The 27,916-nt window shown below is 38.0% G+C and overlaps 1 protein-coding gene across 1 annotated transcript; it reads left to right on the top strand.

Moving 5' to 3' along the window:
* Positions 1–86: 86 nt before the first annotated feature.
* On the top strand, positions 87–26,077 carry tmem198a (transmembrane protein 198a). The gene is made up of 5 exons (XM_060876767.1): positions 87–500; positions 15,386–15,660; positions 18,363–18,938; positions 23,767–24,035; positions 24,423–26,077. The coding sequence occupies exons 2-5, from the start codon at positions 15,492–15,494 to the stop codon at positions 24,573–24,575; spliced, it is 1,167 nt and encodes a 388-aa protein (XP_060732750.1). The 5' UTR covers positions 87–500; positions 15,386–15,491; the 3' UTR covers positions 24,576–26,077.
* Positions 26,078–27,916: the final 1,839 nt, after the last annotated feature.

The raw sequence follows: 27,916 nt of genomic DNA, 5'->3' as shown, positions 1-27,916 counted from the left end.
ATAACAAAACTCTCAGCATCTCCACATAACGATCAGTTATTACCAACAGCTCGCACCAACCCACCCACCCCCACCCGCCCCCTGCTTTTTGTCTCCCAAATGGTTCACTCCAAACAAAGCCGTGAGCGCGTGAACGACTGAATTACACTCGAACCGCTGGATTGAACGGAAGCGGGTTCGGTTCAGTACCGGTCCCTGTGGGGAAACTGTCAAACCATATCAAGATTCAGAGCAAAAGGATATATACGTTTTTGTTGGTTTCTACAAACGCTAACGCGTCTGTTTGGTTCTACCCAGTGGTTGTGAAAGATAGGTTTGGATAAGGAGGAATTCACCTGTTATGGTTCTCCTTAATGGGAATGCTTGTTCATCTCGGCTTAAGGACTTGCTATATTAAATGAAAGACAGGTTTCCTGGACGTTGAAAATGATGCTGAGGTTTAAACTCGAATAGAGGAGGACATTTCTACTCCTGGATGAGCGCAGGAGCTGGAGGAATTGGTAAGTTGTTATTATTATTATATTTTTTTTCTCCCTCTTATTTCCCAGCATTATAACACTTAACATAAGATGCACATTAGGCTTTGATGCACTTTAATGTTTTTTTGACTGTGCTTTGCAAAAACTGAGATTTGAACTAGGATGGGTTTGTCACATAAGCTCTGGTTAACATCAGGCATTGTTGGGCAATTAAAAACACAATCAAGGGTCTTTATGGCAAATACTGTTTTTATGGCATGTATCCCACATGTACTGTTACACATTCATTCTATGGACATTTGGAGCTTTAAAAAATGCCCCATGGCACCTGAAGGCGTTGTTACTATTGTTCTTTGAGCAGCAGTGATTTGTCTCCTTTTGTTTCATCTCCTCATGCTGCTGTGTTTGGTGCGTCTGCAGCCATGAGCTCTGTTGTAATGCACTCTGGATTACAAGCACATTGTTTATTTCTTTCATAGACTTTATTAGATCATGATTGTAAATACGCGCCTGTCGTGTCATTTAAATCCTTTGTTTGAAAGCAGGTAGGATTGAACTTGAGTTGCAATAACAGCTTGTGAGGAAGTCACGTGTTCAAGCTGACAACATTACAGGGCTTTCCTCCCATTAGTAATGTTTAATTATTTCTGACTCAAATCAATCAGATCTCTGATGTGAGATGCCATCATATCATATATGATTCTGGATACTGGGTACGCTATTGACTCATTTTCCTGAAGGGTTTCATAATAATGACTCACTGAGAGAAAATGATTCCATAAAATATATTATATTTTGTCTGCATAGGAGAATCTCAGAAATACACTTTCATGAATATAGCTACAAAACTCTTGCTTGCTGCCAGGATGGGAAAGAGTTAATACTATACTGTACTATATCTGTAGTATTTATGTCACCTGCATGTGGTGTACATTTTGATTTGTTATGACAAAGTTCCTTAAGGTCCCATGATCTACCTTTCATTGTTACTTTTTTATTGTAAACACATCATATGGCTGAATAATCTAACATTTTAACTTTTACTGTCATGCAGAGATGTGGTGTGTGCCTTGCCTGTCTGGTTTTGAAAGATTTAAATCGTGTACATTTTTTTTCCTTGGACACATTTGATTTATCTTTGGTAATTGCTAGAGTTGTACTGTAGCAACAGTTTTAAGAGGTGGAGAATTAAGCTCCTCCACAAACGATGAGTTGACTTTACCAGATCATTGGCCATGGCCTTTCATCTCTTAACACATGACTTTGACATACAGTAAGCCTGATGATTATTAAGTTATTCAAATTGATTGCTCATATACCGGATCCCTCTACAAATGCATTTTCAAGGGTATTGAATCTACTTGCCTTAATAAATAGATGCAGCATTTAGTAAGAGATTTATGTTGATCAAAATGAACAGAAACACTAAAAAATTCTGTTGTTGCAATGCAACAGTGAGGTAATTGGCATCATATTTCTCAATGTTATTATGAATGTGGCATGTAAAAACATCTAAGGACTTCTATAGGTCACAGACATCTTAATCCTTCTTCAATTCTTATGGTGATATCTTGTGTTTGATTATTCAGTTTCTGAAAGCCAATTTTAAGTTATTGAAAATTGTGATATATTTTTTATTTTATTTGTATAATTTTTAAGATATCCAGGTCTCTGAAAGGTCAGTGTTCTGCTTTCAGTGCTTGAGAACTGTTTTTTTTATTCACTTGATTAGTCATGTCATTAATTCCTTAGACACCTTAGGCACATTTCAATTATTCCCAACTATGTTCTTTGTTATTTAGACTTTGAGCTTGCTACTAATGATAACTGCTGAATTAAATATAATAAATGGCCTTTCAAACAGATTTAAATTTAAACACAGTATTTTTTATTTGATGAATTGTAATTGAAACAAACCCAGAATAGAAGTGGCTGAAGTGGGTGCAGATTTTTGCACTCAGTTGTAGAACTTTCCAAAAAGTCATCAGTGTTTGCTAAATTAAATACTCCGTCCCAGTAATTAACAGTAAGACATAATTGACGACCTATTCTCACCCAAATTGCATAAAATTGAGTCAGTGGTGTGAAGGGCAGAGTGCTGTTTAATCTCTCTGTTTTCAATTCACACGTCCTCGCTAACTGCTAGATAACATGAAGTGGGTTAAAGCAGAAAAATAAAAGAGGGTTTTGATCCTGTCATCAGGAGGCTACCAGGTATGCATAGAAACAATAAGCAATCTTAATGTACATGCTACATGTTTTGCATCCATGCTTTCTGCCAGTAGATAATACAGCAGTTGCCATGGCATTAGATCTAATCTGGTAGCTTGTAATGGATTCATAGAAAAGTTCATAGGTGCTTTCTGATTTCCACTATCGTGTCATATTGGGGAAGCAAGAGACCCAATCATCAATAATTAAATAGAATCTACTTTGTCTGCACTTATTTCATGGCAAAAAAATCCAGCAAATTAAATTACATCGGTGGCGCAACTGTGCTTAAAAGATTTAAAAGCTTTTGGACTGTGTGTATTTATTGACCAGCAAATGGCCTGAGGGAACTTGGGCAGGATAATGATTATATACAGTAGGCCAAACATCATCTCGGTGATGAGATTAAAAACACATGATTTTGATTCATGTTTTGGAAATTATGGAGAGAGACAAAATTTGATGACTTTGAGTCTTGAAATTGATAGCAGGATACTTTTACATCTCATGTTTGCAAATATACAGTATGCTTGATAAAATTTTGCAGGAAATAAAATAGCGATGCATTTGTTGAGGAGGAAAATTGTTGTTGTTCAGATGTAAAATATTGTTGCTATAGCTTTTGTACAGTTCTGTAAATTTAACATAAGGGCTTTTCACACTGGCCTTAACCCCCTCAGCATCCTAAACCCTGCTTTTAACCCCGGGTAAAGAAACATTTCACACCTGTAACTTAGAAGGAGGGTTAGCACTGTTTTTGCCCAGGGTTATGAAAACCATTCTCGTAGCATGTGCAGTCTGAGAGAGTGTGGTGTTAGAATGTTACGTATATATACGTGTGTGTGTGTGTGTGCGTGTGTGTGTGTGTGTGTGTATATATATATATATATATATATATATATATATATATAAAAAATCCCCTCACTATTGCAAAAAGACAAGATGTCATTTGAACCGACCACACACTATTTATTCATTCCTGGTAGTTGACACCACAGATATGCAAATAAGAACGTTAAATCAAGGTTTAGAAATGTATAGTGTGAAATTATATGACTAGCCAAGATTAACTGTAATCTTTGTGTAAAGTATGATCATTATGAAACGAGATAATCTAGTACTCTGTTTACTCTGGGTTTACAATGACCCAGGGTTAACTGTTTCAAGTGTGAAAAGCTCTTTTGTGTATTAGTAAGGTGCTGGACCCTACAAGATGTACCAGACAAGCTTCAGTGATTTCATAAGTCTCTGGATCTGTACTGAAGGGAAAATGTTGTTTTTCAGAAAATACTTCCTCAAGTGGCGTTTTGATGATGGTGTAGTTGAGTGCTGTCTAACAGGTCCAGATATCTCCCCTAAGTGTTCAGTCAGGTTGAAATCTAGTACTTGTGAATGCCAGAGCATTTGATTTCAATCCACATCAAACAATATAGAACACACACACACAAACACACCACTTGTGCATTGCTCTTAACTGTAAATGAATGTGTTTTGCACAGCGATTGGGTGTTCTAGTAAAACTCATGCAGTGTTTCATTACCACAGCATGCCCAGAAGAAAAGGTACTTTGTGATGAGCTTAACAAGATGCAGAAGTGTGGACACCCATGCTGGCACAGTGAGGGGTGTTAACTGAGGGAAATGAGGAGAAAAAAGCTGTCTGAAATCCAGGTACTGTCTGGTTTAATGTAAGCAGTTATGTAAGATGTTGAGAGGAAAATCAGCATCTTGGGTCCTAAGCGGGACACATTACATTACGTTACATTACAGCACACCTACCTGTTTTGGATTTCATTTGAGAAGAGATTGAATAAAGAAGGCAGGAATGTTTACCTACGCCCAGTTTTATCAGTCCAAATTAAATAAATCTGATTGCAGGTTTCAGAAGGTACAGTAGGTTCTTTTTATATGTAAACGTTTCCATTCGATTCATTTATTTGTTTAAATTTGTGTTTAATGTATTTTTGTACCAAAGTAGACAGAATCAAGCATTCACATGGCCATGGTTTTCATATTTATCGGATAATTTTAGATCTACACCACACCTTTCAATCCAATTGAAATGAAGGGTTTTCAATACAATTGAACTATTAAGATGATTACTAACGAATTATATGGTTGAATGTAAACAGAAAGAGAGTCAGAGATAGGACCTAAAAGAAACAAAGGAGTAGCAAAAGAGTGCAAAGGAGGTGGAGACGGAGGGGAATGTAAATGAGACAGTAAGTCACTGTTAATCCCATTATCCCCTTTAGTGTACTCTTTCTGACCATCTATAGATCATCTGCACAGATACTCAAGCAGATAACCTCAGGTGACTGTGGTTTAAATACATCATGCTTATCCTACTTATTATAAACTGTGTTAATGTTGCATTTACGCCATATGAGTGTACAATATTTCAGTACCAATTTCTGTTATGGGTGTGGTTATATAGACTGCACGCAGAGTCTGTGTCCTTAGGTTGCATTATTCATGCTGAACATAACCACAGAGTTAAGCCTCACTCTGTGTAGAGTATTTGGCTTGCTCTGTATAGTGTTCTCACCTCTGTGTATTGTGGTAAAACCTCTAGACTGATTTGATATGTATAATTCTTATTACTGGTTGTTATAGTAATAACATTTATAAGTGAACATTCCAGATCATTTTTCTTGCAGCTATAATGAAAATTCTGGAGATAGTCTTCGTATATATATTTCACCAGTGTATATCTGCATCATATCATAAGAGATGAAAGAGAAGCAGTGTGTGCTCTTTATCCATGGATTATGTGCATGCTACTGTCTTCAGTCTCATTGGTAGTTGCTGCACTAATACAAGTTAAACTTTTCGTAATTTTGTCTGAGCCGCTAGACACATCCGCGTCTGGTGACCAACACTCTGTCAGTGGAAGCCGTCAGTTTTCATTGAAAATGAATGTTCTTTGTACACTTTATTGCTGTGAGTTGTTGAATGTGTGAATATAGCATAGGGAATAAAACATAACATGCTTCTTTAGACAGTGATCACTGGTGGGGTGGTGTGATGTGTTATTTTTCTTTGACACCATGTCATAGTGTATAGGATGGCCCTCTTTCATAGCAGTTTCTTTTTAACAGCAATTTGCCCCACACTTATAATTACCAATTTGTAAAATAGAAAAAAATGGCAAGTAAAAAATGCTCCAAAAGTTTGGAGATAGTTCTGATGTCAGTCAAAGCACAAATAATTATTATTTTGTTAAAGGAGACCTAACTTATTTTAGCTCTCAGCCTTTTCCCATACACTGTAATTTCAGTTTTCCATTTACACCCCCACCCTTCCTCCTCTGTTTTTTCTCCCATTCATGCTGCATTGCCAGGATATTGCTAGTTGACCAACTGGAATTTGGGGTTTCTTTACAGAACTGACTAAAGACAAGAAAATAACGAAGCTTGGACTAACATTTAAGGTTATCTTCATACATATGTTCTGAACGGCCCCCTTCTATTTGCATTTACCCTTGTTTGCTCTTCTGTCCATCTTTACTTTCTTCTTCGTCCAGGTTGCATGACTTCCTCTCTTCCCTCCAGCTTTCCCCATCACTATTCTCTTCTGCTCCAGTGACTCTTAGAGACTCTCCATATACCAAGGCCAAGAATAGCTCAATAGAGGCTCTGTATTAGGCTCAAGGCTGGGGAAACCACTAAACCATTTAATTTGGACACAAAGTTGGTGTCAGGGGTCATCCTGTTCTTTGTGTGTGTGTGTGTGTGTGTGTGTGTGTGTGTGTGTGTGTGTGTACATGTGTGTTCATGTAAAAAAAAGTCCTACAGCTCAACCACAATTACAGTACATTATTCACCATCCTTGTCTGCTTAAATTTACATGAGGACTCCTGGCTCATTTTATTACAAATCTGTCCACATCCCAAATCCAGTTATGTGTGATCTGCCAGAATGTAAAGAAACAATAATAATAATGATCAGCATCAACAGCAATGAAGTCATGTGATAAAAAGAGCATTGTTGCTCAAGATTGTTCATCATTGCTTATTATTGTTCATAGATAATGGCTGTTCTCTTTTATTTTTGTTTTGTTGCAAAAGCTTTAAAACTTAAATAGGATGTTTTTTCCCTTTTTATCCCATTCCCCTTCAGCTGTCTGCTGGGAGCTCAGCAAGGGGGTCAAACACAGGCCTCTCAGTCGAATTCGATGCCAAGAGCGTCATCAAACGCTCACTGTTTTCTCTCCACCAGATGCACAGCAAAGCTCAGCGTGAGCCTTTGAATTCTGTAGTAATGTAGGTATACAGAATACTTATGCACATTGAACAAGCACTCACCGGCTTCATCATGATTAGAGTGTTAATAGTGATTGCTCCTATCAACCATCAGATGTCTGATGAAACACAAACACAGACAGCATCTGGTGCAGCATTCACAGAAGTCCATTAACGATCCATGCACAGAGATCCTCATCTACAGATAGCTTTCCTTCATAGTAAACGCAGTCCTGCATAGGTAGAAGTATTCTCTAGTATCACTGCTACCAATACTGACTCTGGATTGTTCTATATACAGTACATGATAGTAGTAATACCTTAGTTTAATACAGTAGTAGTTATAGTTTTTTTTAGGTTTAATTAAAAATAGTGACAATGAAGATTACAGTTCTTTTTTTCCAGGTTAAATCATGACCTGTTGTTAAACAGCTTATATAGTCTTAAAAAATGTAAAAAAAACTGTTGATGTGTGTTTAGATGATGCAAAATGTGTAAATTAGATAATAGTGATTATTAATCACATGGTACGGTTTTCATAAATTATCAGTTCCCCCAATTTAGTGATTACCCAGTCCCTTAACTTTTCCTCAAGTTTTTTTTTTATTGTTGCAGCAAAAGGTGCTTGATTTTGCAATAAACAAATAAATGTTATAAAGAATTCGCAGTGCTGAAAATTTGCACTTTGTTTTGTTTCCCATGTTTTGATGTATCCTTTTTTTTTTTTTTTTACATTGCAGCAGAATACCTCTAAATGTCCATTTTCCTATACTGTACATGAGCTCACAGAGGTCTTGTTTGTCCCTCAGAGAGAAGAGCCGTTTCAACACACTTGAGCATCCAGCCAGAAACGTTTATGGCTAGGGTCTGAACGTGTAATATCACAATAAAAAGGTGAGCAGAGACCTAGTATCACTCTGCTGCACTGTTTATCATTTGCTTTCTATTGGTAATTGGTATATTGCAAAATATGAAGAACACAAATGTTCTATGTAACCATATTTACTTTTGATCAAATACTTCTGCACTTTGTGTGGAGTGAATGTTGAATATGAAAATTATATTAAAATTATGTCCTGTGCAGGTTTACATTTCCCCAAAACATTGCAAAAAGAAAAATTCTCACTGCTAAATCCTAGAGACTAGAAAAAGCATTGCATGCTTTCACTACAGTTTAAGGTGATTTAAAGATTGTACTGATCTTGGGAAGCTGGACTCCGTTATGGCATCCGACACAAATAGAATACCTAAAATGCCTGTAACTTTCTGGCATCATGTTTGTTTTGAAAGTATTTTTTCTAGCTTTAGGTATTTTAGACAATAAACCAAATATTTGTTGTATATGTGTATTATATATAATCCCATCCAGATATGAGCATAAATACACAAGTAATAAATAAATAAACACATGAAAAGCAGAAGGGCACAGTTTTGGATGTACAGTGGGTACAGAAAGTATTCAGACCCCATTAAATTTTTCACTCTTTGTTTTATTGCAGCCATTTGCTAAAATCAAAAAAGTTCATTTTATTTCTCATTAATGTACACTCAGCACCCCATCTTGACAGAAAAAAACAGACACGTAGAATTTTTTGCAAATTTAATAAAAAAGAAAAACTGAATTATCACATGGTCATAAGTATTCAGACCCTTTGCTGTGACACTCATATTTAACTCACATGCTGTCCATTTCTTCTGATCCTCCTTGCGATGGTTCTACGCCTTCACTGGATTGCAGGTTTCTAAAATTAAGCTGTGTTTAATTAAACTGATTGGACTTGATTAGGAAAGGCACACACCTGTCTATATAAGACCTTACAGCTCACAGTGCATGTCAGAGCAAATGAGAATCATGAGGTCGAAGGAACTGCCCAAGGAACTGCCCAAGGAGCTCAGAGACAGAATTGTGGCAAGGCACGGATCTGGCCAAGGTTACAAAAGAATTTCTGCAGCACTCAAGGTTCCTAAGAGCACAGTGTCCTCCATAATCCTTAAATGGAAGAAGTTTGGGACGACCAGAACTTTTCCTAGACCTGGCTGTCCAGCCAAACTGAGCAATCGTGGGAGAAGAGCCTTGGTGAGAGAGGTAAAGAAGAACCCAAAGATCACTGTGGCTGAGCTCCAGAGATGCAGTAGGCAGATGGGAGAAAGTTCCAGAAAGTCAGCTATCACTGCAGCCCTCCACCAGTCGGGGCTCTATGGCAGAGTGGCTCAACGGAAACCTCTCCTCAATGCAAGACATATGAAAACCTGCATAGAGTTTGCCAAAAAACACGTGAAGGACTCTCAGACCATGAGGAATAAGAACCTCTGGTCTGATGAGACCATGATTGAACTTTTTGGCGTTAATTCTAACCGGTATGTGTGGAGAAAACCAGGCACTGTGGGGCATCACCTGCCCAATACAACCCCAACAGTGAAACATGGTGGTGGCAGCATCATGCTATGGGGTGTTTTTCAGCTGCAGGGACAGAACGACTGGTTGCAATTGAAGGAAAGATGAATGCGGCCAAGTACAGAGACATCCTGGAAGAAAACCTTTTCCAGAGTGCTCAGGACCTCAGACTGGGCCGAAGGTTCACCTTCCAATAAGACAATTACCCTAAGCACACAGCTAAAATAACAAAGGAGCAACTCTGTGACCATTCTTGACTGGCTCAGCCAGAGCCCTGACCTAAAAACAATTGAGACCTGAAAATGGCTGAACACCAATGTTCACCATCCAAACTGGCAAAACTGGAAAGGATCTGCAAGGAAGAATGGCAGAGGATCCCCAAATCCAGGTGTAAAAAAACTTGTTGCATCGTTCTCAAGAAGTCTCCTGGCTGTACTAGCTCAAAAGGGTGCTTCTACTCAATACTGAGCAAAGGGCCTGAATACTTATGACCGTGTGATATTTCAGTTTTTCTTTTTTAATAAATTTGCAAAAAAATCTACGTCTGTCTGTTTTTTTTCTGTCAAGATGGGTTGCTGAGTGTACATTAATGAGAAATAAAATGAACTTTTTTGATTTTAGCAAATGGCTGCAATGAAACAGAGTGAAAAATTTAAAGGGGTAGGAGTACTTTCCATACCCACTGTATATCCACCTATTAGAGTGCTGATCTCATTCAGGTCAGGAGAAGGGGAAAGCCCTCCAGTGCTAATGGATTTTGGAGCAGAAGCTCTCAACAGGATTAACGGGGTTGAACAGAGCCGTGGCCCTGTCGCTCAGTCTTAACACACGCGCACACACTCTTACTGACAGAATCATACCCGCTCTCCTTTTTGTATCTCAGACATGCATGCTCACTCACTCTCAGCAACTCTAAGGCTTCACCTCAGGATCCCCCCATCATTTATCTGCTCTCCAGGCCATTGCTGCCAGGAAAACCTGTGCTGACTGCTACAGAATAAGGAGACAACGGTATATAAAGCTGCTCCTTTATCTTTGTCACTCGCCCGCCCGCCTGCCTGCCTGCAGCGTCTGCCCGAAAAACTGTAGTGAGTCACTGTTTTCTGCGAGTTCTGCAGTTCATTTTGTGTGTCAAACCTTCCTTTTGTGTCTACGTGCCTTGTTTAGGAATGAGAATGAATAGTGTTTTATGATTCTGTTTCCATGCAATACAAGACTTTATTGATGCAGAATACATTTCTATATTGTATATTATTTTTATGAGCCTGGATGCTTTCTGTGACTAGTATAATAATGACTCTGTAGTTAGTGTGAAGTGCATTAGTCTAAAATGTAGATTTCAGTGTGGTGTGCACTCAGATTTGAATAAGAACACTGACAGCAAACTCCATTAATGAACTAATGATCACATTCATATAGGATCATAAATGCATGAGAGTTTGATACAATAGCAAATCCAGTGTTTTGTGTAGTAGAGTACTCTATTCATGTAGTGAATGCCATTTTAAGTAAAATTTTTGTTTCAGTTCAAAATGCTGGCTTCACATGCTGCCAGATTTACACATAATTATAGTTTGCTTAGTGCTTTGGAATCAAGGAATGCATTTATAATTTCCAGTGGTAAAATGTGGATGTTTTTTTTTTTTTTGGAGTAACAAGGTAATAATGCTTTATCAGTAGGTGTTGTACATGCAGGTTTATATTAATGCAATGTTCAAATATGTTATTGTACATCAACAGCGAATTATACTAACAGCTAATTTCACAGGGACGCTGGAAGACTAATGACAGAACTATAAACCTACAAGGTATAGCAGAATTAAAAACTTTTGTTATGAACAGAATAAGAATCTCATTGGTATGAGGATGTTTTATGTGAGGACATGTTTATTTACATTTATGGACTCTAGTTCCAGTGCTTTTCCACAGGGAGAATTTTCATGAGGGTAGAATGTTTTCTGTCTAACATGATGAGCTGCATTGATTTATTTATTTATTTATTTATTTATTTATTTTGTCTTTTTTAATTCAAAAGTGATAAAAACGTTGGAGGCTGGTACAAAAGAAAAAAAAAAACCCACAGTGGGACATGCTGCAATAGGAATATAATCTAAATCTAAATGCTTCATGTCTGTCTTTACTTTTTTTAAAAAAAAAAATTGTAATCTTAAATGGCATTTTATTACTTTTTGCTAAGTAGTCTTTATGAATTTGCTTACCCTTTTTGCCAGGATGTCCAGAGTGCCTGCTGTACGTCCAGAGGGACATACAGTAGAAGTAATTTCAAATGCTCTCCTAATGTAGTTCATTGATGGATCAAATACATTCATAGATTATAATATGTTGTTCCTTACAAGTTCACCAAACACAGACAAATACCAGACGATATGGCACACATCTTAAAATAAATCCTCTTTCTTATAAAATGTACTTGTTCTCCTGAATTAATAAAGGCAATAAAACATTTTATCATATAGTTTAATATTTCAGATATTATTATTATTATTATTATTATTATTATTATTATTATTATTATATTTTTTTATTATCTTTATTATTTTTATTACTTTCTTTGTTTTATGTTTTTTTTTTCCTCCTGATTTTTCAATGCAGATTTTTTTTGCCATTGTTCTATGTAACATCTGCTATCATGTTAGGCCATATCCCTAGAGGCTTCCTTTCACTTCACTATACTGTATGTTCACTATATAGGGTGTAACATAATTGCCAGTGCAGCAGGCCAACACACACACGAGTAAAATGATCTCATCTTGCTCTGTACAGGGAATGAGCAGAATGAGCGGTGTCTTGAAACGGGATACTCTGCTCTTTGTTTGAGGCCTGATTGTTAGTTTTAGTGTAGACCCGTTTATAATTTATTTATTGGCAGAGAATTTGCACCTTTTTCTTGTCAGTTTTACTGTACATAAGACTGATTTGTTGTATATAAACTATACTATATATGAGCGTATTATCTCCGGTTCAGTGTGAGGTGATATGTTTCTTATTCAAGATCCAAGAGTGTATTCTATTGTTTATTCTACAGTAAAACAGTAAACAGTAAAATCAGTTACACAATACAGTGAAATTACTCTGCCAGTCCTCCAGCAAGCTCTGACATATTTAAACATGACATAAGGGAGACACAAAAACATAAATAGCAAATAGTGCAAGAGGGTGAGAGGAGGGGAAAAACAATATATATTTGCTAGGAAAAAGTGTAGGTGTGTATTGTAAATGATGTGAGACAGTGGACATGCCTGACTCCTGGGTTTATGCTGCTTTATAAGCTTAGATATCACACACAGACATGCAGTGTCTGGACTCGTTCTGCTGCAACTCCCTCTCGGTGCTCATCAGACCCCAGTGTAAAGAAATTTATGTGGCGTTTCGTGCTCAGTAGCGCGTATAGTCCTTTATCCTGTCTGACATGTAATCATGTTGCAGATGAAACTGTTCTCTTTATTGTTGTGCTGGAAAAGATCAAGTGAGGCGATTAGGTTTCATAGAGACATTACCATGCATGCCTTTGCCTTTTAGTTTCAGGGTTCTTACTAGTAATGCCTGTGAGAGTTTGGTACAAGAAACAGTCCTGTCATTAAACTCTTTGTGCTTTTAATTGCAAATGGATTTTTGCTTTGCGTGTTATAAGCACATTTTGTAACAACATGGCAATGGCATTACGTTATCTATTTTGTTTACATCCCTTGAGTGTTGGAGAGGATGGGAGGAGTGAGAACTGATCATAAAAAAAAAAAAAAAGAAGAGAAATGCAAGGTAAGCTACAGCACTGATTGGTTAAAGACCTGTTGCCATGGTGGTGGGCCATTCTCTCGTTTGCTAAGTGCAGTATAACCATAGGCATACCATAATGCTGCAGTTGTTATGACAACAGACATTGTTCTGGTTACAGGACTACTTTTGGTTTCTTTGACTCCGTCATTCTACCCTTGAGTCCTCTACTGTCTGTGTGCAGTTGAGCTTTGCTCTTAAGTATCTTAAATGGCACCGATTAATAAGTTGGAACAGAAAGTGATTATGTTTACACTAATATGCCACTTATAAACTAAACGTATAAATTGTGGTCCCAGAGCTAGATGAGCATCTAACACACAAATTTGATCCTTTTGTCTTTTCTGTGTAACATAATTGCTTTGTTGACTCATAAGTATAATGGTAGTCAACCTGACACAAAACCAGGTAAATGTAATGCTCTGTGTTTTGTTTTAATCACACAGAAAATTAGGTGGCAGTTTTCTCATTTGAAAAATATACACAACTATCACAGCTGCAGTTCACAACCGGGTTCATTGATAGAGCCACAAAGACTGAATTCTTAAAAGGGGCCGATGTTCCTTAAGCTGCTCTTCTACTTCTGTCACCAGTATGATTTCCTTAGATGTGCAGGATGTTTGATGGTTGTGCATAAATCACACTTTGAGACATGTCTTGATCCAGATCAAAGAAGGATATCTGAAGGAGTCTAATCCTACAATCTGTATTTTCTTCTCTGTCTCTTACTTCCAGGGGATTTCAAGTTGCACTTTAACAGTGCTGTCCCATAGTTAATAAAGAACAACCATTAGAGTGAACATAACTGTTCTTTTAGCTGCAGTACAGGCAACTCTGTGTTTGTGTGTATGTTTCCTTGGATTTCATAGTTTTTTTTGTGATTGTCACAAAAATAGCAAAAACTTAATTCTTTCTTTAAACTACTACCAATAAAGACACATACGTAATTGCTTTCTATGATAGTTGTAATCATGTTTGATGCACATGAACAGAAGAGGGCTTTGGCTGAATGCATGTTGTGATGTCACGTAACATGACTTCCTCAAAATCAGCAGAAATTCTTGAGTAATTTTTTTGATTTTGATTTTGCGTTCATTTCCACCAGTGCAAAAATCCTGGAGGGACTGAAAAGAACTAGCACACAAACTCATAGACACACACCACAGCAGAATCAATGTGCCAGAGCTACACAGTTAGAGCTACAAGCACATGCTACGATTGATCAATATGCCACCGCTACTAAATACATCCCATGAAACACAAACACGCTCAAGGTTGTCTGAGCTCGCTGTCTCTGGGAAAGGATGTTGTTCCATGTGACATGACTAGATCTTAAACCTTTATACATAAAGGATTAAACAGGGAAAGTTATAGGATTTAGGGCATCTTCACTAAGTGTGGAATGTTTCTTAGTTTACACAGTGCATTATTCATAACTGTTCACTTTCTTATAGTTATGACAAGCAGTAAATAATTCTGCACTCAGCTGTGGATGTTTATTCTTCTGCTTTTAGTTCTCTTTGGGAAGGAGTCTTTCTGTCAAGCATTTTCTAGTTGAGTAATCACTTTAATTAGAAGAGGTTTTGATAAAACGCTAAAGAATTGGTTTACAGATGAATAGTTTTTTGCTTTTGAAAGCTGGTACATGTCAGGAAAGATGGTGATATTGTTCACTTTGTCCTTGTGCACTGCATGAGAATTTCAGGGAAGCATAGTAGGGCTGCACAATATAATATTTCTGATATCACCATATTGGCACAGCAGTAGCCTGCAATATGCAGATGTGCACTGGACTCTAACAAACCTTGTTTTTATCAAGCTGAAAGCACTCAGACAACTTCTAGATAAGGTTTTTTGGTGTGAACCAAAAATCTAATGCTGGTTAATTTTGAAACCTAACATATCAAATCATGTACACTTTGTTTTATTAACTTGCAAGGCACGTTGCAGTTACAGTGTGTAGCAGTATAACACCAATGCTATTTTTGTCTTTGTCTTGCAGCTCTGATGCAAAAGCTGTCATGTACAGCTGTTGGACAGAAGCCTTCATCACACGGTTGTTCTCCACATGACCTATTCATCCTCTTTAGTAGTTGTTTAATCCTCAGCAGGGTTGCAGTGGATCCAAACTAACCTCTGACCATGGATGCAGATCTAGGGACAGATTTTACCCAAATTTGACCACATATTTATTAATGTATTTATTGCTGTTATTTTTAAAATGCCATTGCTACATGATCTATTATATTCCTCTCTTTTTTTCCAGGTGAATCTTCTTGAATGGGACATTCCTTTTGAATTTTTCTGACCCTACTCTTCCCTCTCTTGCCATCTCCTTCCATAAAGTCCCCCACGTGACCCTCGTGATCATCATGTCCTCTGAGGCCCAGATTCTGGCCTTTAAACTCGCCCCACCAGCTCAGGGTGGGAACGGAGACAGTCTTTTTAGCTGTGACGAGGAGATCGAGCGGCGCTATGAAGTTGTCCCTTCTGTTGTCTGCTCCATGTGCTGCCTCTTTGGCATCATTTATTGCTTCTTTGGTAGGTGACATTGCAGGTTATGTGTACAAGATGGTTGTGTTGTTTTATTTATACTCACACCAACCACAAAGTTTTATGAGTCATTTTATCTTCAGTTTTGCTGAGAAAGATGAAGTGATTTTAGTGTGTTTAGTAGGAAACCCACTAAACCCACTTACTCAGGGGGAAAAAAGCCACACACACTACACTCAGCCGGTTGTTGATGTTTTGCCACACTGCACAAAGCTGTTCACTCAGTTCACTTAATAATACTCTGAATATGATATCGATGACGGCCAGTGCTTGTTCCTGTCCATTACATAAGTTTTGATAATGATGACGGGCAGTGCTTGTTCCTGTCCATTACATAAGCTTTATCGGTTTCACTAAACTGTGAAATTTTCCTTCATCATCCTACAGTATGTTTCCACTGAGAAAGAGTGCTGGTTCTTTTTCCACTGGATGACTTGAAAGATATAGGTATAAATATTTTCTTTAAATGGGAAATTTGTGAAATATTCCTGTTTGGACAGGACAGTATAACTAAAACTTGTGTGTTCTAACAAAAAAACAACATATGATAGACACATCTATTTAATTTAAATAATCCTTCTTTAAACTTAAATTGTTACATGCTTCATTTATTGGAAACATGACATAATAAAGAATAAATTTACCAGTTCAGCGGGGTATTTTTATTTATTTATTTGTTTATGATACAGATAAACCTGTACACCATGCAGAAAAATAGACCTGATGTAATTAAAATGCCTTCACAACACTGCTTGACTGGATGAATTTCTATTAGTGTCTACATATAGATATTTGCAATTTTTGCTTTTGTATGTGTTCATAATATGATTTTTTTAATGAGTTCCAGAGTATCTTGTAATTGTTCCAGAGATGGGGGACTCGAGTCATATGACTCGACTCGAGTCGGACTTAAGTCGCAAATTTGAGACTTGAGACTTGCTTGACAAATATTAAAAAAAGACTCGACTTGACTTTGACTTGACATTCATGACTTGAGACTTGACTCTTACTTGAGTTAAATGACTCGAAATAACTTGTTTTTTGTTTTTGTTTTATCTTGTTTGTTTTTAAATCTGTTTTTAAACGCACGCAAGAGTGTAATCTAACCACGTGACGCAGCAGGCAAGCAGAGGGAGCGCGCGCACTAACTAATAAACCTTAACAGTCGTGACGAAACATGGAAGGAGCTACACCAAAAATAATTAAGTTCGGGTACCGGGATTTTGTGCGAGATGAGATGAGAAGAGAAGAACAGCAGGATGCGACCACATCGCTCACAATTGAACGACAAAGTTCTATCAAAGTAAATTTTTTTGCAAGCGCAATGTAGTGTAAATGTTTGGTCACTGTTTATGTGGAAATGTCAGCTTTTTTGCAATAGCACTTATAATTGGTCTTCAGTGTTAGGCTTTGAGTGAAAAGCGTATGGATCGTTTATGGGGATGCACATAAAAAATATAAAAATATAAAATTAAAAAAATTAATAAAAATTAAAAAAAAACCCCACCGCTCAAATTAATATAAAAATTAAAAAAATTAAAAACTTCAGAGTTGCAAGCACGGTCATATTGCATGCACACGCGCACACATTCAATTTAAATGGATAGTTCACCCAAAAATAAAAATAAAAATCTTTCATAATTTTCTCACCCTCATGATGTTACAAACCTGTACACATTTCTTTGTTTTGATGAACACGGAGGAAGATATTTTAAGGAATGTTTGTAACCAAACCCTTCAAGAGCCCCATTCACTTCCTTTTTTCCCACTATGGAAGTGAATGGGGCTCGTGAATGGTTTGGTTACAAACAGTCCTCAAAATATCTACATGTGTGTTCATCAAAACAAAGAAATTTATACAGGTTTGTAACATCATGAGGGTGAGAAAAAGATGAATTTTCTTTTTTAGGTGAACTATCCCTTTAATAAATTACACTCACTTCAATCATCTCTCTCTCTCTCTCTCTCTCTCTCTCTCTCTCTCTCCCCTCCCCCCCAATAGTTAATTCACTTCAAGGTTTGTGTGATTCAATAATTTACGTTTTTTGATTGACGTTTTTGTTGTTGTTATTCTGTTGTTAAAAAGGAAGGATCTAATTTAAGGATGTGTTCATGTCCCATTAAAAGGGAATGCCTGTTCAAAAATGCCATTTGGTTGCATAGAAACCATTGTACTTTTTTATATATACTTTTCCACGGTCTTCTGCCATGTTTGAGGCATATTGAAATTTATTTCAGCTACATTTACATCTTAGGCTTTGTAGTTTTGATTTTTATTCATTTTTAGATTTTTATTGTATTTATAACTCACCTGTATGTGGACACCTTTTAAAAATAAATGCATATAATCATTTTTGATGCAAATAAAACTCTCATAGTCCATAAATACTGTAGATTTAACTTTGTTTAATATCTACATTTAGTTAAATCATCAAACATCTGTATGACTTGCCAGTGACTTGCTTGACTCAAGCTACGACTTGACTTGACTTGACTTGACTTGACTCTCACAAAAAAATGACTCGGACTTGCTTGAGACTTGAAGGTTAAGACTTGAGACTTACTTGTGACTTGCACATGTGTGACTTACTCCCACCTCTGAATTGTTCCCCCTTCTCTCTCTCTCTCTCTCTCTCTCTCTCTCTCTCTCTCTCTCTCTCTCTCTCTCTCTCTCTCTCTCTCTCTCTCAGGCTACCGCTGTTTTAAGGCTGTAATGTTCCTGACCGGCTTGATGTTCGGCTCCATCATTATTTTCATGCTGTGCTACAAGGAGCGAGTGATGGACACTCAGCTGAGCGTGGAGGCCAGTGTGGGAATTGGGCTGGGCATCGGCACGCTGTGTGGTTTAGTTACCATGCTGGTGCGTAGTGTGGGGCTCTTCATGGTAGGCCTGCTGCTGGGCTTGCTGGTGGCACTGGCCTCATTGGTAGTGCTGGAAGAATTCTACCATCCTCGTACGGTGTGGCTGCCACTGGGTGTACTGCTAGGTTCAGGCATGCTGTTTGCTGTGCTCACTCTGCAGTGGCAGCGCTGCTTCACCACACTCTCCACGGCTGTGTTCGGCTCAGCCATTGTTACTGTCACTGTGGATTATTTTGTGGAGCTGTTTGCACTCACACGCTACATCTATGAAAGGGTGAAGGTGGCACCTCCTCAGCCTGTCTGCTGGTACACGTGGGTGGTGATGGGCGTGTGGCCTGTGCTTGCCCTGCTGGGAGTCCTTATTCAGTGGAAGGTGACTGCAGATGGATACTCACACACTGAAGGTACGGTTCACCACCTATCAGTCTGCTCTCACAGATCTTCAGTTTCTTATCTTGGGTCAAAATCAGCCATACACATCTGTTAGGAAAGTTACCAAATAAAGGGAGGGATGATTAAAAAAATGTCTCTTTCCTATGCCAATAAAAAAACTCAAAATTGTGAATAAATGTAGTGTGATTCCATGATTGTGGTGCCATTGCACTGTAAAGAAAAAATAAGTCATGTGATAAAGGTCCTAAACAACATTCTGCATAGAAAAAGTCTTCACACCCCTATTAAAATGGCAGGATTTTGTGAGATAAATAACATCAGTGTGAAATTACAACCCAAAAAAGATATTAATTCAAGATATTATAACCTGGTTGAATAAATTGAATAAGTGACTGTTATAAAACAGCCTTTTTGTAATTGTTGATGTGGCTCACACTGATCGAATTCGATCTCATGTTCAAAATAATTATCATACAGCTGACATCTATTCAGTTATTTTTATAAACCCCAAATAATATTCAGCTGTTTTTGTAGGATCTTCTTAATTTCATCCAACAAAGTTTCATCCGCAAAGAGCTTACAAAGCATGCATTGTTGAAAGGTATCGATCAGGAGAGGGGTATAAAAGAATTTCCAAAACATTAATATGGATCCATGGAAGATTATAAAAGCCATCATAAGCAAATAGAGACAATGGAGCACGTCAGTGACATCACTCTCTAAAAACCGAGAAAAGTACAAGACAAAAACTTACAAGGGAGGCTGCCAAGAGATCTACAGCAACATTAAAGGAGCTACAGGATTAAGTACTAAGTACTGATTACTCTCTGCATGTCGCAAAAATCTCTCGTATTTTTCTATGGGGTATGGTGACTTGATTGAAGCTCTTTCTTACAAAAAGCCTCCAAACTACATCAGGCCAATCCATGTGGCAAAATGTGTTACAGTCTGAAGAGATCAATTCCAAAAGGTATGTGTACAAAAGTTCATATAACCAAAATAATACCATTTTCACAGTGCAGCATGGTGGTGGTGGCATCATGGTTCTTGGCTGCTTTTCTTCAGCAAGAAATGGGGCTTTAGGGAACAGTGCACCCTACAAATAGCAGTTGATTTTAGTTGAAACCCTTTGTTTCTCCTAGTAAAGATGAATAGGAATTTTACCTTCAGCACAACAATGCATCCAAATCACAAAGTAAAGGCTTAACCAAAAGATTATCAAAGTTTTAATGGATCTAGTATGTGTTTTGCAAAAAAGATTAGGAATATAGTGGCAAGTTAATATATGTCATGCTGAGAGTCTCTTAGCCATAAAGTCTAAATGGTGTTTTAAAAAAATAAAAAAATTCTTTTGGATTTTTTTACATTTTTAAATTACTTAACATTATTTTTAAAAATACTGTATGAATCTATTTAAACTCTTATCCACGAAACATGCTTTTCCATGAGTCATTCATTACAGGTTATGAAAATATTTTTTGTCACACAACCTGAACAGATTCACCCTTATGAAATATGTGGAACACTATAACAGAAAATTACATCATCTGCATTTCCCAAAGCTAATGGAAAGGTGGAAAATAAATGATCTCATTCCATTTTGTTTAATTTTGGTGGTATTGTGATATTAATCAATAATATTATTGTGTAAATACAACATTGTTGAACAAACTATTAACTAAGAGTAAATCATCGTCAAGAATTTGTTTAAGTGAATTATTAGAAATCCTTAATGGCCTTAATGCTCTTATAATGGATGCTATTTAAACTCATTTTATCAATTCTTTGTTAAAAATTATTAAATCTCTTACTCACAGTTACCTAAGAAAACTGTGGGGGAAAAACATTGTTGTCTAAGAGGCCTGTACCACATTTTGAATGGTTAACTGTCTGATTAATTGACATAGAAAAATGACTTTTATTATTTTTATAATAACTAAAATAAGACATGGGGGCACGGTGGCTTAGTGGTTAGCACGTTCGCCTCACACCTCCAGGGTCGGGGTTCGATTCCCGCCTCCACCTTGTGTGTGTGGAGTTTGCATGTTCTCCCCGTGCCTCGGGGGTTTCCTCCCCCGGTCCAAAGACATGCATGGTAGGTTGATTGGCATCTCTGGAAAATTGTCCCTAGTGTGTGAGTGCGTGAGTGAATGAGAGTGTGTGTGCCCTGTGATGAGTTGGCACTCCGTCCAGGGTGTATCCTGCCTTGATTCCTGATGACGCCTGAGATGACCCCGTGACCTGAGGTAGTTCGGATAAGCGGTAGAAGATGAATGAATGAATGAATGAAAATAAGACATTTTTTTTTACAAGGGAATCCACAATCATGGAGTAACACTGCACATTTCTAGCATGCAGAGATAATAGCAATTATGAAGGATCGCTATTTGATTGACGTCCCTAGGGTTTTTAAATATGTTACATAACATGCACTACATTCCAGTACTGTCCATTGTGGTTAGAGGAAGAGCAGAGGACTATGATGATGCTCTATTTCTGAGTGTCCTACTTAATTATTCCCTGTGATTCTGGTCCTGTGGAGAGAAAACTTGTTCTGCTGCATTCTGTGTACAGGCTTAGCCAAAGCCACTGTTGAGCTGCATGTGTTGCCTGAGGATTTGTACAGCTGCCAAATCATTGTCCTTTTCCAACTAAAGATAGAGTTCTGTCAAGTCATACTGCATACTGTACATTAGGGCTGAATTCTGAAAAGTGGAAACCATTGAATTCAAATATAAATTTGTACTTCATTTAGAGTATTATGTGTATTTTCCACTACAGACAGAAAAAAACAGCATGTGTTCAGCATGTCTTCATATAGGACAAACCAAAGAAAATGGGAGGTTTATTTATTTTTTTTTCTTTTGTTTATATTGGTGAAGGTTGGACATTTCTAAGAATAAAGTATGTACTGAAAAAAAGCTTTTTTTTCCAGCTTTGTCCCTCATTTGGCTTTGACTAATTCCACACCACCAATCAGCTCTCTCCTATCATACGACAGCGATCAGGGAGGGCAAAGTTTAGCAAGTTTTCTCTGAGACAAGTGAAGCTAGCCAAATGATTTGATGTAAGATTTTCAGAGGAAAGCGCTTTCCTTCTTTCTTCAGCATGCATGAGCTTACGGACAACCATGACTGGCTAGTGACGGTGTGATTGACAGGATAGAGAGAATACCACCCACACAGATAACATTGTTAAGTTTGAATCCTGGACACAGATTGCTGTGTTATAGTCAGGATTCCAGCTTGAGCCTAGCCACTGAAAATGGAATACTCATAAGCTGTATTGTTTTAGGACACATAACCACATACATTTCTTCTTTTTTGTTTACATTTGTTTAGAAAGTTGTTCAAAAATGTTTATAAATGATAATAAAAATGCTTATAATTATAAAGAATTTATAAACGTATCAGATGATTTGGCTAAAAGGTTTTAGAACTATATGCTTCAGTGTGTGTGTATATATACAGTATGTAAGTGAACACGGAAATTTGTACTGACATCCTTAATAAAGGCTACAGAACCACAGCACAACATTCATTCATTCATCTTCTACCGCTTATCCGAACACAGCACAACATGTGAGACAAAATAGCATACAAAAATTCATAACATCACAACCAATAAGCAGACTGAGGGAGATTGTATACATCATGTAATATATTGAATGCAGAACGTTAATTTTAATGATATATAAAGCCCCATGGCACATGCAATACCATCAGAGGTGGCATTGTGCTGTGAGCTGCAGGATTTTGTGACCTGCGAATAAACTATATATTCCACCAGTATGCGCGTCGGCAGTGTTTCCGAGATGTTCCAAAGCAAATCGCTACAGCAACAGAGTGTTGTAGTGGGAGGATTGTGATGTGAAGCATGTGGTACAGTGAGAGTTTTTTGCTTAGTGTGTGTATTGTGTGAACCAGGATTGTTGAGTGATTAGTAAAAAACAATGATTGGAGCTTAATGTGCTGTTGGTGATCAGACAAATTAGTCTCCATCTTATGCAGAGTATTAAGTAAGGTGTCTGCAGCACTTTTTTGCGAGAAAGCAGGCGTGAAAAAATAACACACAAATTGACCTCGGAATTATAGTGTGCGTGTGTGCGAGGGGAGGACGCTTCAGCTGTGCTGGGGACGTTGCCATAGTGACAAGCTGGGGGCCCTGTGTATAGGGGGAGGAAAGAGGAACATTGATCAAGAACGGGGAGAATATGAGCATGGGGTAGGAGGGGTAGGGTGTGTGTGCGCGTGCATGCGTGTTAGAAAGAGGGAGCTCATTATGTGAATTCTCTGACAGATGGGGCCCATATCTGTCGAGGCACAACAGAGTGAGTGAAAGGACAAAAATAATCCTGCCGCCTCTATTAGTGACAAGGAACAGAATGTGAATGCTGATTTAGGCATGTGGAGAGGCAGAAAGTGTCAAAACACTCAGCAGTTTGTTTGGCATCGTGTTGGCGGATCAATGGGAGAGATATCTGACTTGTACATACAGTTTATTGTCTTTACATTTCAGCAAAATTGAAATGAATGAATGAGAAAACATCTCGTAGTGTATATGCATGATGGGTGATATGAACTGGTGTGGAAAATGAGCAAGCTGTCCTCCTCATTGAGTTTGTTTGTCACAAATCTCTCTATCTCTCTCTATCTACCTCTATCTCTATCTCTCTTTGTCTCTCTAGCCCTCTGTCTTTCTGAGCTGTCCTCTTTTTCTATAAGAACAAATGGCTTTCCTCTTACTTGATTTAAATCTTCCTCTATCACTTTCTCTCCCTCCCACTCTCTGCCCATCCCTCTCTTTCCTCCCTCTCCTTCCTCCCTCTTGTCCATAAAGTGTTCATCAGTCATCAGCAGAGGCGGCTGCAGCTGATGAAGATTCGGCAAAAAGAGGAGAGAAGAGAAAACAGGAAAAAGAAGCAGAAACAACAACAGAAACCCCAACAGCAGCAGCAGCTGCAGCATAAGCAGAAACAAAAATACCACCATCCTCCCCAGTCTAACCCTCTTTCCACCAACCCTCCTGCAAAAGTCCAGCATCAAGAACCCACATATCGCAGGAAACCCAACCCCACACGGCGCTATGATGGAGATGTTCTCTCGCCGGTAAACACTTATGCTCATTCTGTTTGATCGCTGTTTATTCCATTTCTCATTGTCCTTTTATAACCATATGTCCTTTCATACACCACATGATTATCTTAGTTCCCTCCCTCATCATAAATTATATACTTTGGCTAAAATTAGGTCTGGGGCATATGAGGGTATTATCATGATGTTGAAATGTATTGACATTATGATTTTAGGAGAGGAATTGGCATTATGGTTTCTAGATCTAACAACTGAAACATTAAATTTTTCCCCAGCGATATGATCATGTCCTCGAAAAATATCTTGATGTGTTGTAATATAATATTTCCAAACATCTATACCACTTGTAGTCCTGTTCTTATTATAAATTACCAGCTTTTTCTCTTGCCTCCTCTCATCCAGAGCTACATTCAGCATTTCCGGGACAGACACGTGGACAGACGTGGCTACTCACACGGCAGATTGATTAGCAGCTCTCATACAGTGGATATAGACTATGACTGCGGCTCTCAGGTCCCTCTGACCGCTCATACAGGACCTGCAGTGAGGGTGTGATCATGCCCCCTTGTGTTCAGTGGCGTTGTTCCAACCAGGCCTGCTCCTGTGCAGTCCTCAGTTCAGAGTCTGAACGGAGAAGAAGCGTTCATACAGTGGACCCACATGCTGTGGCTCTGCTTTGTTGTGTAATAAGTGATGCAGTGGGGAGGAATGTTTTTGTCAACAACCTTATTCATCAGGGCTCTGACTGGAAATAGTTTCTCTCTTTCTAGATTGAAATTGTGTACTACTGTGTGTGTGCGTGTGTGTGTTTGTGTGTGTGTGTGTGCGTGCCTGGCCCTCCATGGTTCCCCGGATCATTATTTGACAGTACGCTGTCCCTTGGCATGCAGAATGAGCTCATTACTTGTAACAGCCATTTTAAACAGGGGACATTATTCAGACTGAGCACTGGACCAAATGTGGCTCTGAAGCCTCCCCATCACACATAAATCATACTAGTTTCTGAACAAAACAGCATGTCTAACAGCAGACATTATAACTCTTCCTTGCAGGAGGGAAATATGCCCAGTTATGGGGATGCACTCTATTCACCGGAAGGTTGTTTACAGTACAGAAGAGGCCATAGGTACATTTTACAGGAGCAGAAAACTGTGAGCTTCGTTTGTCAGGACTAATGGCCCAATTCTGTGCACTTTTCCAAGGAAAGGATCTTACAGGTCCTTTACTGAGACATACTGCCAAGCATGTCAAGTACTTGCTGGTGTTGGATTACCTCATTCAGATGATGTTGGGTGAATAAGGCACCATTTTTCATTGTCAAAATTAAGACTGAATTTAGCTCTCATTATGTCCCATATGGCTTAGTTAAAGCTTTCATGCAGCAACTCCTATTAGACCTGTTGGGGATAAGGCATTAACAGATTACCCTAATGATGCAGGTAACACTGTGAAACTACGGGAGCTTTTGTGCAGATGATTTAAAGTGTCCTTGTCTACTGTGAAGGTTTTTCAATGTGTCCAAGGTATTGACTGAATAAGAGTGAAGATTTAAAATGGTGGTCCAGCCACATTAAACAGGGATATTATATGTTTGTGTGTATATATGTATGTATGTGTGCGTGTGTGTTTGTTTCTATGTCTAATTTTGTGGGGAGGAAAAGTGTGCATGTGTATGTATGCAGAGTACCGAAAAGGCGATCAACGTAGTATTTTGTCATTTTTGACGTTAGCATTTGTTTACATCCTGCCTATTCCTCTCATGGATGTGTAAATCGTCTTCAGTCTGGTTCGAACTCAAAACTGTAAAGAACTGAAGCAGTCATCCTCGCTCTGTTTACTGTCTTTTACTACAGCAGCATCTGTTGCTTCTGGACATTTTGTACATTTAGCTGAATGCTGAACATATTTGTACATATCCTACCAATAGTGTCATGTTTTGTGTGTTTTTCTCTGATTGATACATAATTACATCTGAATGCTGATGCAGTGTCATCATGAGTCTACTGGGTCTATTTATATTTCAACATTTTTGTTGTTTGAAAATGACAGATGGAAGGTATGAGCAGGAGAAGCCTTTGTTGCTTATTATTATTATTATTATTATTATTATTATTATTATTATTATTATTATTATTGCATGTGTTTGTACAAAATTAAGTATGATAAAGTGCTTCTGAAGACCTTTTTTCAGAAGTGTGTGTACTTATGTGTGTACTTTTTATATTTACATTTTTTGTCCTAGCTCAGCACAGTAAGCTGAATTTTTAGTTTTCACATATACGTTATAAATGCCACTGACTTCAGCCCATGCATCAGCTATAACAATGTCAAGTAGAGCTATGATGTGAAATCAATTTTTCTGCAGAAATAAAAATTGCATTTCTCAGAATTAATGTGCACAGAGGAAGATTAAAATTCAGATCAGCTTGGTGTTGCTGCTTCTTTTTAAAGGGCAGCGAATATAGGAAAATAAGATCTGTGAGATTATCAGATTTCTGCTATACAGTACATGAATGAAATTTTCTGCTCTACATAAAAAATGAAACTATTCTTCAATTGGAGTAATTCCGAGTTACATGTCTCACATCTAGGCACATCTAACAGTTCAAAATTTTTTTTTTTTAGGATTTCTGCAGGGAAATTTCTAATGTGGACCACCAAAATACCATAACTCTGGTCACTCATGTTGCCTGTCAACTCAGAAAGCTCCACCTGTTACAGTAAAATTTAGGCACTTTCAAAAAGCACCCCACCAGCATTATACCAGAAATCCCAGATCTTTTAACACAAACCCATTTCTGAAGCCCAATGCCTGTGCAGCGAAAATGCATTTTTGCTTTAAACTTTCCATCATCCCACAACCACCTCAGGGATTTCCTCAAAGCCTTCCTTTTATGTATTTGTGTGTGATGTGTGTGCTGTGCATGTTGCAGCTTTGAGGTGATCCAGACTGCTGATGAGAGAAATGCCAACCAGTTTCAGCATGATTATGAACTCTGTTGCAAGCCAGCATTCGGGATCCTGTTGCTAATGTGCCCATATTCTCTGGAGGATGTGTCTAGACTGCTAGCCTTCATAGTGAGAGAGGGCATTAGCACCTGCTCCTACTAAAATAGCATTCACAGCTGGATTTAAGGGCTTGTAGACTGATAATGAGCAAGAGAGTATCAGGGAGTGTGCATCTTCACAATTAAGGAGTGTTTTTTGCCTTTTTTTGTTGTTATTGCTTAGTCTACATTGTGTGTGTGAGAGAAAAATAGAGAGAAAGAGAGAGAGAGAGAGAACTAAATAGAGCAGTGAGGAAAGATTCTTATTTTTTGCTGGAAAAGGAATAAGGAAAGATGATTAAAAAGCAGTGAATAGGAAAGGTCACAGTGGTAGAAATTCCACAAATCCACTTTTTCTCCAGCCTACTGAGCTGACATTTGGCTGCCGAAGTGAAGGATAATGTTATTGAAAAGGAGCTGAGCAGCTAACTGTGTTGGTGTATGTGTAGAAAGAGGAGAGCTGCTCCAGCTTCAGAAATGTCATAAGGAAAAACTCTATAAATGAGAGGCACCTTAATGATGTAAGAGGCATTTTGCTGCCCCGGTTTGAGTGAAAGGTCAGTGCAAGTCAGTACGAAGTTCCTCTGACTGATCACTTTTATCCTGAATCATTTCTTGATGGGAGTGGTGTCTCAACTAGCTGAATGAATTGATGAGTATGAAAATAATGTTAATCACACTCTATGGCATTCACAGTCACACCTTAACCCTAAATAAACATTTGTGGGAGGATTTGAAGAAATTTGGAATATCTTAAGAATTATTTTCTTTGGTCTGTACAATTCCAGTGAAAATAAATGTGCTAAGGCACTGTTCTGGTGGCTTGTGGTGGTCTACAAACACTAATAT

This window comes from Tachysurus vachellii, chromosome 8, assembly GCF_030014155.1.
Source record: "Tachysurus vachellii isolate PV-2020 chromosome 8, HZAU_Pvac_v1, whole genome shotgun sequence".
In the NCBI taxonomy this organism is placed as follows: Eukaryota; Metazoa; Chordata; class Actinopteri; order Siluriformes; family Bagridae; genus Tachysurus; species Tachysurus vachellii.
Note: the sequence above shows the minus strand (reverse complement) of the source record. Positions and strands in the feature narration are given on the sequence as shown.

Excerpts from the sequence above, each read along its gene's own strand:
- tmem198a (XM_060876767.1), top strand. The coding sequence starts at position 15,492 with ATGTCCTCTGAGGCCCAGATTCTGGCCTTTAAACTCGCCCCACCAGCT. Across the intron at positions 18,939-23,766 it reads TGGATACTCACACACTGAAG|TGTTCATCAGTCATCAGCAG; the intron begins GTACGGTTCACC and ends TTGTCCATAAAG. Across the intron at positions 24,036-24,422 it reads ATGGAGATGTTCTCTCGCCG|AGCTACATTCAGCATTTCCG; the intron begins GTAAACACTTAT and ends CCTCTCATCCAG.